This window comes from Salmo salar, chromosome ssa25 (genome assembly GCF_905237065.1).
Source record: "Salmo salar chromosome ssa25, Ssal_v3.1, whole genome shotgun sequence".
NCBI lineage: Eukaryota > Metazoa > Chordata > Actinopteri > Salmoniformes > Salmonidae > Salmo > Salmo salar.
The window spans coordinates 21,100,968-21,115,660 of record NC_059466.1 but is presented as its reverse complement, the minus strand read 5'-3'; the positions used below and the strand labels follow the sequence as shown (position 1 = coordinate 21,115,660).

The 14,693-nt window shown below is 44.7% G+C and overlaps 1 protein-coding gene across 1 annotated transcript in view; it reads left to right on the top strand.

Annotated features, from left to right (window-relative positions):
* The window catches only part of LOC106586343 (inactive phospholipase C-like protein 1), a 147,967-nt gene extending 142,620 nt beyond the window's left edge, over window positions 1–5,347 (top strand). Inside the window, exons 8-10 of the mRNA XM_014173528.2 lie at window positions 1,062–1,137; window positions 1,681–1,790; window positions 1,978–5,347. Coding sequence (XP_014029003.2) covers window positions 1,062–1,137; window positions 1,681–1,790; window positions 1,978–2,205 — 414 coding nt within the window. The 3' untranslated portion in view covers window positions 2,206–5,347. The remainder of the gene's footprint in view (window positions 1–1,061; window positions 1,138–1,680; window positions 1,791–1,977) is intronic.
* The last annotated feature ends 9,346 nt before the right edge of the window (window positions 5,348–14,693 follow it).

The following is a 14,693-nucleotide window of genomic DNA, read 5'->3' as shown; positions in this document are numbered from 1 at the left end:
GCTCTGTGTATGTTAATTGTTTGTCAGCCTCGCTCTCTGTATGTATACGTATCTAGGGCCAAGCTAGCCCAGCAGGTCAGTGTGACACACAGACAGTTGGCCTGAGATCCAGACTGTAGCCCCTCCAATGTCTACATCACACCCTCAAACCTCCATCACACGTGGCCTTAGTCATCACGCTCTCTTCTTCCCTTCCATCTCTCCCTTTCCCCCATCCCTCCATTCCTCCATCTCACAGACATCTCATCTAACCCTGAGGTAGTGGACAGCAGGGTCAGAGTTAGAGTCAGGAAGGAAAGACATTAGTCTGTAAATACCACAGTGTGCTGCTCTTTCATAAAAACATTTTCAGTTTTTTTCCCATACATTTTCCATTCATTTGCATTATAGAACTTGTGTGTCTCTACACCAGTGGGGGCTGCTGAGGGGAGGTCGGCTCATAATAATGGCTGGAACGGAGCAAATGGAATGGCATCAAATGATGTGTTTGATGTATTTGATACCATTCCACTCATTCCGCTCCAGCCATTACCACAAGCCCTTACTCCCCAATTAAGGCGCCACCAACCTCCAGTACTGTACAGCAGGGTCAGATTTGGGGAGTAAGGGCTTAATTGGGGAGTAAGGGCTTGTGGTAATGGCTGGAGCGGAATGAGTGGAATGGTATCAAATACATCAAACACATCATTTGATGCCATTCCATTTGCTCCGTTCCAGCCATTATTATGAGCCGACCTCCCCTCAGCAGCCCCCACTGGTGTAGAGACACACAAGTTCTATAATGCAAATGAATGGAAAATGTATGGGAAAAAAACTGAAAATGTTTTTATGAAAGAGCAGGTCACTGTGGTATTTACAGACTAATGTCTTTCCTTCCTGACTCTAACTCTGACCCTGCTGTCCAGAATATACCTGCCACCATTTAAGGCCAGTATCTACATGTGTACGTTTTTGTGTGTATGACAATCTTTCTATCCATCTGTCTATTGGTTAGTCTGTTGATCTGTATCTGTCTGTCTGTCCAGAGGCTCATCCAGTGTCTGTCTTTGTCTCTCTTCCAGATGATCTCAGCCAAGAAGCAGCTGATCGAGAATGCAGACGTTGTGCAGGAGAGGATCGCCCAGGTGCAGAGAGAAGGTGAGAGGAGAGGATGGATGGACAGAGGGAGGGAGGGAAAGGAGGAATATAAAATATTTGTCGGGGAGGAAAGGGGTAAATATGGCTGGAATGAATATCAAACTAATAACTAACTTCTTAGAGATCAAGAGGTCTACTGAAGTGTGATTGCAGTGCTCCATCTTGTGATGTTTTTTATACTGTATGCCACAGTCCCCAAGAGAGAGAGATGAACTGGAAGTGCTATATAGGAGAAATGGAGAGAGGAAAATCAATGGTTTTCATTTACCATACCAATACACATAAACCTAGTCCAGACTTCAGTAAACACAGTGAGCCTATAATTTGCCTTATGAGGAGAGAAATCGCTGGACATTCTGGGGCTGGAGAAATAAAACAAAATACAATGAGATTTAATTGAATTTAGTTTTATGATTGCAGCGTTTTTCCAACATGGTAAGCATGACATTGGTCAGCTTACTGCCACATGGCTCTGCTTACTGCTTACTGCTAGCTCTAACTACCAGTTGAACTGTATCTCTATCTCCTGTCCTGTCTTCTCAGGAATGGAGTTCCATGAGGAGCTGCCCAGGCTGGGAGAGAAGGAGGGGCTGAAGGGACACAAGCAGAGCAAAGCCCTGGAGAGTTTCACCTGGAATATTACTGTACTGAAGGTACACACACACACACGTGATACAATACATTTGATACAATAAACGTTATTGTCACCAAGGGGAAATTGTCTTGGAGACAAAATAAAATTGTCTTGGAAACAATTTTGCTCTCTCTCTCTCTCTCTCTCTCTCTCTCTCTCTCTCTCTCTCTCTCTCTCTCTCTCTCTCTCTCTCTCTCTCTCTCCAGGGTCAGTGTGATCTGCTGCGCAGTGCCAAGATAGACTCTCTGGATGCTCTGAGACAGTTGGCCCTGGCCTGTGAAGCCTGTGGCCTCACCTCCACCACCTCCTCCTGCACCTCTTTTGGTCCCTCTGATCTCTTCTACACCTCCCATAGCAGGAGGGGCAACTCCCAGGAGAGGAGAGGAAGCACCCAGGAGAGGAGGGTGAATACCCATGGCAATGGACGAATATGACACCCCCCAACCTACCAGAGAGAGGGAAGGGGGATAGAGGGATCGAGTGGATGAGATGGTGACAACCCCTCAAACTGCCAGAGAAAGGGAGGTTGGGGAGAGAGAGAGATGGAGAAAGAGAGCAGAGTTGGAATGGTCTAGAGTAGAGCCCAGAGCATATACCTTTATCCAGAGTAGTAAGACTAGTGACGAATCGTTGCAGTAACTTGACGGCTTACTTTGTGTTCATCAGTGGAAATACATTTGTGCTTATTTAAGTCGGACACTTGAATATAACGCTCCTACAATTTACTTCAATGCTTTTTCTCCCTAAAAAGGGAGTTGTGATTGTGAAGACACGTTGTTCTTAGGTAAGAAACATTTGCTGTGGAGAGGACGAGTGAAGAGTCTCTGTCCTTCTGAACCCACCTAATTGATCCCTCAGGAGGAAGTGATGTCACGCTGTGATGCCTTGAGGGCCCGTCTCACCATGGATACCACAGGGGGTTGAGTGACAGGTGACTCTCCCAGTGTCCCACCGACACAGCTACTGTTACACCCAGCCCCTCTCTCCTTCCTTCCCCCTCTTTATCTCCTTCACCCAGAACCCTCGGTACATGGAGTGTTTTGAATGTCTAGCCTGTCTTGCGTACCCCTCACCCACAGGTGTCAGATGGCTAGGGGCTAGGGGCTAACAGTGACACAGTATAACAACATCACAGTAAGGTCTGGAAGACAACCTGAAGACAACCTGAAATAAGAGGACCTGTTGAGTGTGATTTATTGATTGATTATTTGATTGTGTTTAAAAGGCTTAATTGATTAGTTGGGCGGCAGGTAGCCTAGTGGTTAGAGCGTTGGGGCAGTAACCAAAAGGTTGCTTGTTCGAATTGAATCCCTGAGCTGGCAAGATGGAAAAATCTGCCGTTCTGCCTTTGAGCAAGGCAGTTATCACCCCACAACAACTGCTCCCCGGGCGCCGATGACGTGTGGATGTAGATGAAGGCAGCCCCCCGCACCTCTCTGATTCAGAGAGGTTGGGTTAAATGCGGAAGACACATTTTGATTGAATGCATTCAGTTGTGCAACTGACTAGGTATCCCCTTTCCCCTTTGATTGATAGATGTGTATTACCCTGCACAAGGATGTGATTAGCATGGCTGTGTTGCTATGAGGGAGGGGGCCCTCTCTCTCTGTATTGACTGAAAGTATGTGCTGGGTTTGTCCCAGCTAAAAACTCACTCAGCAACAGTAAAGGACAATGACTAAGAACTACAAAAATGGCGCTACTAGATGCTACTACATCCTTGGTGTGCTTATGCTGCTTGTGATGGTCGACTGTGGGACATGGATGCCATTGTTTTTCCGATGTTAGATTTGTGCTTATAAGGTAGGTAAATACTTCATGTAATTTCTATCTTACTGTGTCATAGCACCCTTTCTCTACCAGTGGTGGCTGGTATCACTTTAAATCGGAGGACGGGCCCACCAGCCTCCACTGCTCTCTACCTTTCCTACTGCCTGTGATCCAAACACAGCTAGAGGCACAGGGCCCCAATACAACAATACTAAACCCAGCGCTGAGAGAGCACTATAGGAGCCTGGCATCAAAGAAAAACAGACAGTAGAGATAATAGAGGATCTTACAATAAGGGACATTTCCATCACAAGGTGAGAATGAATTGAATGGAAAGTATTCCCCCGGGGCCTCCAGCAGAGCACAGGGTCTTCTGGGGCTCTGAGGTAAACATACCTACCGTCTGTCATTCTACAGTCTGTACAGACATTTCAACACACAGCAGTAAAGTTGGAGGAACATTTAAATTCTGCATAGAAAGGATAATACCTAACATAGGTTCTTTAATGCATGCAGTGGACAACCCATTTTGACCTGCCTCTCTCCTTCTCTTGGATGGATGGATTCATTATCATCTGTTGCCTCCTTCACCAGCCCACCTCCATACATCTATTTTAAAGGCGTTGCATGGTCAATCCGACGTCTGCATTGAACATGCAACGTTTACAGTGATATGGCCTCTGCAGAAGTCAGAGCCAATGTATGCTTGATCCGAAAATGTGGTTGGAGGCTTTGTATGGAGGGTGTGACGCAATCACATAGCCTCCAGAGGCACGCAGAGGCCAAATCAAGCTCCGTACCGCATCGCCGTGCACCTCTCAAATGTTGTATCAATGAGGAGTGCTCCGTATAGCTCCGCATTATGTGTATTTTACACCTTCATCTGTCCTTTCTTATATTAACCACCTTCATCTGCCCTTTCTTATATTAACCACCTCCATCTGTTGGGTCGTTCCATGAAGAGTGCCTTTTGCATCCCTTGATATTTGAAATAGAAATAGTGCACCAATAGTGCACCAAAAGCCTGCTATATTAAATTAAGTGCCCTTTAATATAGACTACATGGAGAATTCAATAAATCTTCAGAATTTTGACATGTCCCTCTGTGCATCCTCTGTGACTTCTAGGAAGATTTGAACCTACTTAACCCGCACATTTCTCCACGTTTTCACCATCATTGTAAAGCTATTTTGTTGCTTTGACAAAGTTATTTCTGAATATTAGTATTTATTTGTATTTCTTTATTTATTAAACCGTTATTTAACTAGGCAAGTCAGTTAAGAACAAATTCTTATTTGTTCCTTTTTAATGTTTTATTCTATAGAAACAATGAACTGCTGATAGTGAAATCATAGTGTGAAAGCAGGTGACCTGGTCCTGCTCTTGTTGGCCGTTTTGGGGTGTTTTGGGGTGGATAACTGAGCGGGTCAAGCATAACACGTCAACCCTGTTACCCATCGATAAACAGGCTAGAGATGTTTTAACAATAAATATAAAAATGGTGAAGCTTGCATTCAGTTGCCCCTCCCTGTTTGCACACAACAAGCTTCCATTCCCCCTGTAACAAGGGGATTTAACACTGTCAACCCTGTTACTTTATTTAGCACTTAATAGGCACTTACTAAAGATGGGAAAACATGTTTTTTATGAAGTTGAACATGTCCTCTTTATGACAGAATGTTGAAATTATGTCAAATCAAAATCCAAGTTACACTTCTCAAAATCCAAGTTACACTTCTCAAAAGGCAGCGACTTGGTGGAACGACCCTGTTTCTCCTCCCTCCCTCCCTCCCTCCCTCCCTCCCTCCCTCCCTCCCTCCCTCCCCTCCCTCCCTCCCTCCCTCCCTCCCTCCCTCCCTCCCTCCCTCCCTCCCTCCCTCCCTCCCTCCCTCCCTCCCTATCCTCACTGTGCCTGTTATGTTAGCTTTCATTACCAAAGGCAGGATGCTGTGTTCCTCTCTTCTGTTCCTCTGTGTGAGCCAGGGCTCCTGGATGTGTGTTACGGAGTGGTCCTTCACTGAGTCATATAGCCACAGCAGGATGTGACATATACCTACTCTGCTATTGTGTGTGTGTGTGTGTGTGTGTGTGTGTGTGTGTGTGTGTGTGTGTGTGTGTGTGTGTGTGTGTGTGTGTGTGTGTGTGTGTGTGTGTGTGTGTGTGTGTGTGTGTGTGTGTGTGTGTGTGTGTGTGTGTGTGATAGACCGAAAAGTTGTGTGTGTTGGTGTGATGGACTGAGGAAAAAGTGTGTGTGCGAGTGTTTTAGAGAGTACAAGTGTGTGCTTGCGTGTATGTGTGTGTATACCAACAAGCTCTCACAGTCCCACGGCAGAATTAGATGTTCAACCATGTTTCTCAAACGTCAAATTCAAAGTGTTTGGTTACTTCTCTGTATCGTTCGAAGTTCAAATTTTAGGCATTAACTACGAATTCTTAAGGTTAGGCATTAACTCAGAATGGTTAAGGGTTAAGGTTTGGGTTAGGCTTAAAACAAAAATATAAAAAACAACTATTACTGGATTCAAACATGCAACCTTTGGAACCAGAGGCAGATGCTTACACCCATCCACAACACCCTAGCAAAACCAAAGAGTGGCCGGTATCTACGTCATCTCCCAACATCCTCAGACATGTATGGACATCAAATACTGACTTGTATCACGGGTGACCTGCCTGGTGTATACACCTGCAGTGCTTCTTACTTGGCAAATAGAATAGAGCAAAAGGGTGGCAGCACAACAAAGTATTTTATAAATAATAATCTGACTCACTGTACTGTAAACTAAGCTCAGAATCTAACAATACTCTCCACCACCACCGTCGCCCTGACCCCCTCTTCCCTCCTCTCTACACCACACTGCACCCCGACCCTGGGTATAGTCTTACCTGAAAGAGGCCCTTCCTACTGCATTATTAAATGCCAGTTTTAGTGTGAAGCCTCAGTATTAGCTTTCTGTTCCAGTTTGGTCAGTGGAGGAGAGGGTTAGAGATATCTGAGGAAGTCAGGGTGAGTTAGATGATACTGTAAGTACAGTACATGTCCAGGAGTTTTCCCTTGTCACATTATCAAAGTACATGTCCAGGAGTTTTCCCTGGGAAAAGCATTCTCATAGCACATGTAGGGCACAACTTTCACTAAGGATTGGGGGGAAATGTTCCCCGCACTTTCTGAAATTGCATATTTGTCCCCCTAGTTTTATCATTGGAATGTGATACAAAACTCGGCAATGGTGTGGTTTAGGACCATGTGGATGCCTCCGAGCAGTCGGGTAGGCTGTTTGGAGTGTTTATCCTACTGGATAAATAAAATTAAATAAAGTTATGTCCCCCCCCACTTCTAAAACCAAAGTTGCGCCCCTGACTAAAATGGCTGTCTAGCTCACTATACTCAACTAGTATGTTGACGGTTTTTTTCAGTATTGAGAAAAAAAAGAAAAAAAAAATCCTCTAATCCAACAGCACTCTGGTCCAACACCACAGTGCTTTCATTTACTATACTGTAGTAACTCTCTTTAACCCGCGTCTGTCTTTAACCTTAAACCTACCTGCTCTCCACTCTCTATGTGGTGTTTGACTTACAGTCCTTACAGCGATGTGTTTAGGTCTGTTTCCCAAATGGCACCCTATTCCCTACATAGTGCACTACTTTCTATGTTTTACTTTAGTACTTTAGTATGGCACTATATAGGGAATAGGGTGCCATTTGGTATACACCCTATAGCTATCTGTGTATGCTATCTTCTCTGACCAACCTCTCTGACTGACCCTTCAAACAAATCTTTGTTTCGTCCCGTCGGCGTACGCTCATGTTTTTGTAAAAACAAATATACAAAAAGAAGAGTATTTATTAAAGGTGGTGACTAGTGTGTTTTGAAACCAATACATATTATATTAAATGGACGTTGCTTTTATTTTGAAAAGCTAGTTTTGTTTTCTATCTGATTAACCATTGTAACAGTTGTACCCTTAAATAACAAAATAAAACTATTTTATTGACCATTTAATCCCCTCGTCTTCTTTCTTCTCTGCCATCTAATCATTATCCAATCGTCCCACTGGATCTTTCTCAGAATATGAGCTATATGGTTTATGAGCCTACAGCTGCATTTAGAAGGTATTGGATCTGAGCCTTGATTTTCATGGTCAGTACAAAAGGGCGACGAAGGACATGGCCGCCGTTTTACGATCCCGTAACCAATTGTGCTATTGTGTATGTTTTTTCGTGTTATTTGTAACTTATTTTGTACATAATGTTTCTGCCACCGTGTCTTATGACCGAAAAGAGCTTCTTGACATCAGGGCAGCGATCACTCACCCCGTACTGGAGGAATTCTTCTTCTTCAACGAGTCAGACGGGAAGGATTTACTCCTGACACCCGACAAGGCCCTCATCCCCGTCATTCGCAGGAGGAAAAGACAGAGGTATCATGGACGACGGTCCGGGTGCCTTGTAAGGATCTGTCACAGAGATGGTTATCTACCTTTACCATCGGTCCTATTAGCCAACGTACAATCAATCAATAATAAAATAGACGAACTACAAGCACGTATATCCTACCAACGGGACATTAAAAACTGTAATATCTTATGTTTCACCGAGTCGGGGCTGAACGACGATATTATTAACACAGCTGGCGGGTTTTAGCTTTTTCGGCAGGATAGAACAGCGGCCTTTGGTAAGACAAGTGGCGGCGGCCTATGCATATCTGTAAACAACAGCTGGTGCATGAAATCTAAGGAAGTCTCGAGGTTTTGCTCACCTGAGGTAGAGTATCTCATGATAAGCTGTAGACCACACTATTTACCAAGAGAGTTTACATCTATATTTTTCGTAGCTGTCTATATACCACCGCAGACCGATGCTGGCACTAAGGCCGCACTCAATGAGCTGTGTACGGCCATAAGCAAACAGGAAATCGCTCATCCAGAGGCGGCGGTGGACGGGGACTTCAATGCAGGGAAACTCAAATCATTTTTGCCTAATTTCTATCAGCATGTTAAATGTGCAACCAGAGGGGAAAAAAACTCTAGACCACCTTTACTCCACACACAGAGACGCATACAAAGCTCTCCCTCGCCCTCCATTTGGCAAATCTGACCATAATTCTATCCTCCTGATTCCTGCTTACCAGCAAAAATTAAAGCAGGAAGCACCAGTGACTCGGTCAATAAGAAAGTGGTCAGATGAAGCAGATGCTAAGCTACAGGACTGTTTTGCTAGCACAGACTGGAATATGTTCCGGTATTCTTCCAATGGCATTGAGGAGTACACCACATCAGTCACTGGCTTCATCAATAAGTGCATCGATGACGTCATCCCCACAGTGACCGTACGTACATACCCCAACCAGAAGCCATGGATTACATGCAACATCCGCACTGAGCTAAAGGGTATGGCTACCGCTTTCAAGGAGCGGGACTCTAACCCGGACACTTACAAGAAATCCCTCTATGCTCTACGACAAACCATCAAACAGGCAAAGTGTCAATACAGGACTAAGGTTGAATCGTACTACACCGGCTCTGTCGCTCGTTGGCTGTGGCAGGGCTTGCAAACTATTACAGACTACAAAGGGAAGCACAGCCGCGAGCTGCCCAGTGACACAAACCTACTAGACGAGCTAAATAACTTCTATGCTCACTTTGAGGCAAGTAACACTGAAACATGCATGAAAGCACCAGCTGTTCCAGACGACTGTGTGATCACGCTCTCCGTAGCCGATGTGAGTAAGACCTTTAAACAGGTCAACATTCACAAGGCCGCAGGGCCAGACGGATTACCAGGAAGTGTACTCCGAAGCATGCGCTGACCAACTGGCAAGTGTCTTCACTGACATTTTCAACTTGTCCCTGACTGAGTCTGTAATACCAACATGTTTCAAGCAGACCACCATATTCCCTGTGCCCAAGAACACTAAGTTAACCTGCCTAAATGACTACTGACCCGTAGCACTCACATCTGTAGCCATGAAGTGCTTTGAAAGGCTGGTCATGGCTCACATCAACACCATTATCCCAGACACCCTAGACCCACTCCAATTTGCATACTGCCCCAACAGATCAACAGATGATGCAATCTCTATTGCACTCAACACTGCCCTTTCCCACCTGGACAAAAGGAACACCTATGTGAGAATGCTATTAATTGACTACAGCTCAGCATTCAACACCATAGTGCCCTCAAAGCTCATCACTAAGCTAAGGACCCTGGGACTAAACACCTCCCTCAGCATCTGGATCCTGTTCTTCCTGGCGGGCCGCCCCCAGGTGGTAAGGGTAGGGAATAACACATCGGCCACGCTGATCCTCAGCACTGGGGCCCCTCAGGGGTGTGTGCTCATTCCCCTCCTGTACTCCCTGTTCACTCGTGACTGCACGGCCAGGCACGATTCCAACACCATCATTAAGTTTGCTGATGACACATCAGTGGTAGGCCTGATCACCGACAACGATGAGGCAGCCTATAGGGAGGAGGTCAGAGACCTGGTCGTGTGGTGCCAGGACAACAATCTGTCCCTCAACGTGATCAAGACAAAGGAGATGAATGTGGACTACAGGAAAAGGAGGACCGAGCACGCCCCGTTTCTCATCGACGGGGCTGTAGTGGAGCAGGTTGAGCGCGTCAAGTTCCTTGGCATCCACATCACCAACAAACTAACATGGTCCAAACACAATAAGACAGTTGTGAAGAGGGCACGACAAAACCTATTCCCCCTCAGGAGACTGAAAAGATTTTGCATGGGTCCTCAGATCCTCAAAAGGTTCCACAGCTGCACCATCGAGAGCATCCTGACTGGTTGTATGACTGCCTGGTATGGAAACTGCTCGGCCTCCGACCGCAAGGCACTACAGTACATCACTGGGGCCAGGCTTCCTGTCATCCAGGACCTCTATATCAGTTTGTGTTAGAGGAAGGCCCTAAAAATTGTCAGACTCCAGCCACCCTAGTCATAGACTGTTCTCTCTGCTACCACACGGCAAGCGGTACCGGAGCGCCAAGTCGAGGTCCAAAAGGCATCTTAACAGCTTTGACCCCCCAAACCATAAGACTCCTGAACAGCTAATCACAGGGCTACCCAGACACCTCTTTTACGATGCTGCTACTCTCTGTTTATAATCTATACATAGTCACTTTAACTCTACCTACATGTACATATTACCTCAATTACCTCAACTAACTGGTGCCTGCACATTGACTCTGTACCGGTACCCCCTGTATATATCCTCGCTTGTTATTTTACTGCTGCTGTTTAATTATTTGTTACTTTCATTTTCTATGTTTTACTTATCTATTTTTTACTGTTGGTTAGGCTTGTAAGTAACCATTTCACTGTTGTATTTGGTGCATGTGACAAATACAATTTGATTTGATTTAATTCAGTTGTGGTTAGGAATAATAGAGGTGTAGTTTTCCAGGACAGCCAGTAGGAGGAGATGTTTATCAAGAGAAGAAGGACAAATCGCTAAATGGAAACTGCACTGAGCCTGTTCCTCAGTCTGTCTATGCTCATCAATTAATGAACACAAGTCCTCTAGGGGGAGACATTGTCACAGCAGAAAAATATGCACATCGTGTCACCATCCTATAATGTAGAAATTACATTTTATGCTTAAAAGGTAGACTAATATTGTTTAGTCCTACAACAAGTATCAACACCATAATAAGTATAGTGCCTGATGTCATGGAATGTATTAGAATTTAGAATGCGCTCTGATTTCTCTATCTCTCGCCCTCCCCCTTCCTCCCTCTCTCTGGCCCTGTATACTGGACGATGTCTCAAGGGTGTGTGTGCAGCAGACGGTAGGTGATGGAACTCTGTGGTAGTGGAGGAGAAAACATGACAGGCCTGTCAGTTCCTAATGCAGGGGAACATCTGGCTGCTGCTGCTCGCCCCATCACTACCCCCCCATCACTACCCCCCCCCCCCCACACACACACACACACACACACACTCACACACAGACTAACAAACAGACTAACAAACACTCTCACACACACAGACTCTACCATCCCTACAGGGCCCCAGGCAGGGCCACTAGGGTCCCCAGGCTAAAGGGCCATGGTCAGGCACATGCATGCACTGATAAGGCTCTACCTGTGCAGAGCACATGCCCCTTCACCCTTCCAGTCTCCAGTGCCCTTTTAAGTGGTGGTATAATTTTGGTTTGTCGTTGTTGTTCTGAAACCACAGCCTGCAAGTCGTCGTTCAATTTTCTTATATGCTTCAGAACCAAAAAGTTGTGTGTCTTGATTGTTGGTAAAGGACCATTCATCAGCATATCCAAATTAGTGACAAGAAAAAATGTCCTCCAGTTCTTCCTGGAATAAACAGATAGGTCTACGTTTATCATCCATATAAAATACAGTTTATCTACTACTGACTCATCTTTACCAGAACTATGATAGGCTACCTGGGGATTTTATTGATACTTTTCATAATTCAGATAGGCCTAATTTGGTTGGTACTGGTGATGTGTCTAAAGATAATGGCGACAGCTAGTCTTACTGGGGCCCAGCACATAACGAAAAAGACATTACAAAATACTTTAAAATGTACATACATTTAAAAACATTAACATGTAGTGTGCGTGTGTGTGCATCTATCAGTCACACATACATGTCAGTACATACACACAACACGTAGGTCACATGGGGAGAGGCATAGTGCCTGAGGTGTTGCTTTATTCGTTTTTGAAACCAGGTTTGATGTTCATTTGCGCTATATGAGATGGAAGGGAGTTCCATGCAATCATGGCTCTGTATAATACTGTAATTTTCCTTGAATTTGTTCAGGAGCTAGGGACTGTGAAAAGACCCCTGGGAGCATGTCTGGTAGGGTAAGTGTGTGAGTGTGTGTGTGTGTCGGTACTGTGTGTAAGTTGACTATGCAAACAATTTGGGATTTCTTACACAAGTGATGCAATCAGTCTTTCCTCAATTCTTAGCCAAGAAAGACTGGCAGGCATATCTGATTACAAAGATGAGGAAAACGTGCCGCTCTGTTCTGGGCCAGCTGCAGCTTATCTAGGTCCTTCTTTGCAGCACTTGACCACATGACTGGACAATAATCTAGATAAGACAAGCCTGCAGGACTTGCTTTGTAGAGTGCGGTGTCAAAAAAAAAGAGCATCTCTTTATCAAGGACAGACCTCTCCCCATCTTTACAACCTTTGAATCAATATGTTTTGACCATGACCGTTTAGAATTTAAGCTAACACCAAGTAATTTAGTCTACTGAACTTGCTCAACTGCCACACCGTTCATTACCATATTCAGCTGAGGTCTAGAACTTAGGGAATGATTTGTTCCGAATACAATGCTCTTCCTTTTTTAGACGTTCAGCTTGATATTGGCTGCTAACATGAATGACTAAGATGAATGACCAACATGGATGACTTTCAGCTCCAAATGCAGGTGTAACACGCAGTATATATATCTTGCGTTATGAAAATGCATCACAGTTTATGGTTGTAATGACAGGCTACATTTGCACAGGGATTGTGTGCACATGTTCACACGTCTTGCACATTTCGTGCCACTACTTTTTGGGGGTCGCGGGTCAAAACATTTAAAAAACACTGGGATACATGATAGTGGCAACAAGTGGAGTTGGGTTGGATATAATAACAGTAGGCTACAGTATTTCTTACAATCTTCTATTTTGGCTGGAATTGCGTTGGCCATTGTTAATAAATGCAGAATTTATTCAAAATGCTTTTGCTGCTTTCCCGCCTTCTTGTAATAAGTGCTCAACATGTCTGTGACCAAGGTTGCTGAAACATTTTTGTGGGGTGCCATTTTTTGGTTTGAGCATATGCCAACCCCAAAATGGCTGTTCATGGCCCTGTCCATGGTCGGGCTGGGGCCTCAGAGACAGGCAGTGGAAGAGAGAATATGGGTAGTAATTTTTTTAAAGACATAGTGAAGCATAATGTGTTGAATTATCCCATACAGCTTTGATGCCTGAAAAAACCTTGTTCCAGGCCTAGTTATGTAGTCCTATGTGCCAATAGGCCAATCCAATAAAATAGGGAATGACATAATCTGAATGTTGGTGTGAAAATGACAAGGAATGTTCAACTGTAGTCTATTTTGAAGCTTTTATATCTGCATTCTAGCTTCATCAAACGTTACAAGGCGCTAACAACGAACTTACTACCCAACACATGCAAAACATCCCCCAATCATATTCTAGTTGTACGGTGCAGCGGGCTATTGACATGGAAAGACTAAGCGAGCCGTTAAAGCGGTGCACGAGGCTAGAGCTGCGCGTCACACACCGCGCTAATAGCCCCCATTTATTTTAGCTGCCTCGCGCCTCCGGGGAGGACAGAGAACCACTTGTGGTTTAATTACAGGCTTCCAGGAGAAACAATTTCAGCGTGATTGAGGTAAGGCAAAAAAGATCACCCCTTAAAAGTCTGTAAATTGCATCTTATTTGTCCCTCTTTTAACTACAACAAAAGACACGTTGACAATAGCACCGCATGTTTCCCTAGTAGTGAGCTGGCAATGACCAATTACCAGAGCCATTATCTGGGCTGCATTAAGATGGCATGACTGAGGAGTGACGGGGAGGCTTGGATTGAAAAGTTTCTCCGATAAAGTTTCCTTCAAAGCAGTGTTTTATTGAACCTTGTGATGTTAATTAACCTCATCTCTTTCTCCATCCTGCTTTACTTCTTGTCAATCTTCTTGTCAATCTTCCCCGTTTCCGTCTCCATTTTAGCCAGTTTTTATCTTCTGAATGTCACTTTTAGAATGATATCCACCCTCATAGAGTAGACCAATCAAACAATCAAAAAGACAACTGGGTGTACCAGCCTCACAGCCACTTAAACTAATCAAAGTAAGGCATCTAACTGGACAGATGTATCATGGCCTCTCTACTGTCTGCCCCTGTGTCAGCTACATGAGATTCCCCAGTCTAATCTGAATAATGACATAATCTGTCTATCTACCTGGTGATGTACACCCCACAGTGAGTGACAAAGACAAGTCCCCATTTCAATCCCCAAATCATATTCTATTGTGTGAGGAGGCAGAATGAGCATTGGGGAGTGAGCCGTCTCTGAGGATTGCCTGTGAGCAGGAGTTTTGCATCTCCCTGACCCCTCCCCTTCCTAGGTGCGTGGACCACATCCCTACTGA